Source organism: Plasmodium gonderi (assembly GCF_002157705.1).
Source record: "Plasmodium gonderi DNA, contig: Pgo-contig_164, whole genome shotgun sequence".
NCBI lineage: Eukaryota > Apicomplexa > Aconoidasida > Haemosporida > Plasmodiidae > Plasmodium > Plasmodium gonderi.
Window position 1 is genome coordinate 1 of NW_021629084.1, and position 2,437 is coordinate 2,437.

General features: G+C 20.9%; 1 protein-coding gene across 1 annotated transcript; it reads left to right on the forward strand.

Moving 5' to 3' along the window:
• Nucleotides 1-1,194: 1,194 nt before the first annotated feature.
• On the forward strand, nucleotides 1,195-2,117 carry PGO_001560 (variable surface protein; the record flags this gene model as incomplete). The annotated part of the gene is made up of 3 exons (XM_028690968.1): nucleotides 1,195-1,209; nucleotides 1,334-1,798; nucleotides 1,956-2,117. The coding sequence occupies 3 exons, from the start codon at nucleotides 1,195-1,197 to the stop codon at nucleotides 2,115-2,117; spliced, it is 642 nt and encodes a 213-aa protein (XP_028546769.1).
• Between the last annotated feature and the right edge of the window lie 320 nt (nucleotides 2,118-2,437).

A 2,437-nucleotide genomic window follows, 5' to 3' on the forward strand; every position in this document is an offset into this window, starting at 1 on the left:
AAAAGATAAATTATATGGAGAACAAGTTACAATATTATCTGAAAAACAAAAGAACTCTGATGAGAGAGATTTGAACGATGGAAACAACAGCACTGAGAAAAAAAATAAATACCATTCTAAAGTAGTAGAAAAAAAGACAAGGGTTTTATATGCAGGAGAAGTTATTTTGGGATTATCTATTTGTTATGGTATTGTATTAATTGAATTTAATGCAAATGATGAGTAAATGATAAATGATGATTCTCTGGAAGAAAAATTTGAGGGTGGTGATGCTTTTAATGGGGACTATAAGGAAGAAAACATATATGTTTGTTTTTACAAGAATTATAATTCTCTTGAGTAAATGCATATTATTACTTATACATATAAAAATATATTTTATAAATCATATTAAATAAGAACATTAAAATAATCCATTTTAACAAAGTTCAAGATGTTAAGATATGCACAAATAAAATATATTGTCCAAATAAGGATAACACAAAAAAAGACTAATTTCATAAACACCTAATTATAGTTGTAATATATAAGTGTATATATATATGTTATATATACTATCTAATTTAATCATAATATAATAACTACTGTGTGACCACATGTGCCAGTAATATAAAATGAACATAATTTTTAAAAAGGCTATCGCTAAAAATTAGAACGTCTAAGTTAGTTTGAATATATCAAATATCAATTGAAAAAAACAATATACACTTAACCGAAACACGAAGCATAATAATTAAAACATGAACCCTGAACCATAAATTCTTAAAAAAAAAAAATTTTTTATCACAACACAATTTATTAAATAAATATATATATATTACATAATAATATACATATATAGAGAATAAAAAAAATATATTTACAATTTATTGTAAATTATAATGTATAACATTAAATAATCATTATATAATATAACGAAATATATATAATTAAATTTTAAAAAAATTAAAATTATTTCATTGAATATATATTATATATTATAATAATAAAAATATATGATAAGAATTCTAAATTAATACATAATTTTAATATTCAAGAAGAAATTCTCAATTGATTAGTCTATATGATATATCTGTGGAAATGAAAAGAAAAATAAAATTCTGAAATCTCATATGTAAGAAAATAACCAAAAAAAAACAATTTAGTGTACTGAAACTTATTTCTTGAAAAAAAAGTATAGTCCTGGTATTTTTTATGATTTCTTTAAAAGTTCTTTTTTTGTTAATATTTAATGAATTAATTATAATAGTAATGTACATATATTTAATAAATTTTTTAATGAATTATATTCATATATATATCTTATGAATTTTAACTTTTTTTTTATTTTCAGAAATCAGAGAAATCATATATATGTAGGATGAGTTCAAGTGTGAACTGGGATGATGTGTACAATACTTATACAAAGGGTACATCATTTCCAGAATCAGATACTCTAGTTAGTCATTTAGGAAATCTTAAAAACTTTTTGGATCAGTTAAATTATAATGGAATAGGGGGAGTTACGCTTAATGCACAAAATTGCGATTCATTCAATATATGGATGGACGAGAAAAGATCAGAGTATATATGCAATAGAAATAAGGTTGAGTATAATATAGAGGAAATTTTTCAATCACAATTTTGTAATAAAGCCAATTATTCTGATTGCTGTGTTGTTAAATATAGAGATAATGTGTGCTATGGATCATCATCAATGAATAGTGCAGATTTATCGTCAACAAAAAATTATGCTGTTACATATGATGCACAGATAATAAAATTAGTTTATTCTATTGGTTTTCCCGTTCTAATAGTAGTTATCCTTTTATTTTATTTATATTATAATGTAATATAAAATTTAATTTAAAAAATTAAGAATAACCTTATCGAATTTTTTAAATTTATAAAACGTTAACATTATTTCTACAATATATACATATTATATTTTGTCTTAATTAATATATTATATATAGTATACTAAAATAAAAAAGATTATATATAATAAATATATAAAGCTGAATTCAATAATAAATAATATACAAAACAGTTATTCCTCTAATAATATTGAAGAATTTTACATAAGTCTGGAAAGGAAAAGAATTAATATACATTATCCAACTAAGAAGTATGAATAACTATAATAAATCTCAAATTACCTCAAATAATTATTGAATATTTTCACTAAATAACGATACCATATTTTATAATATAATTGTATTAATATAAAAAACTAGAAAGAATAAAAAATACTATAATAAATTATAAAATTAGAGGCTTTATAATGCAGGGTTTAAAGTATATTTTTAGTGTTCGTGCTTTATGATACTATGCTTAATAATTATTTTATCATAATAAATTTATTATGGTTCTTAACATTATTTTTCACTATAGAAATTGCATGTGTCCTATATTATTCCATAACATAAAGCAGTGGTCTACTATTTACATCCAATTT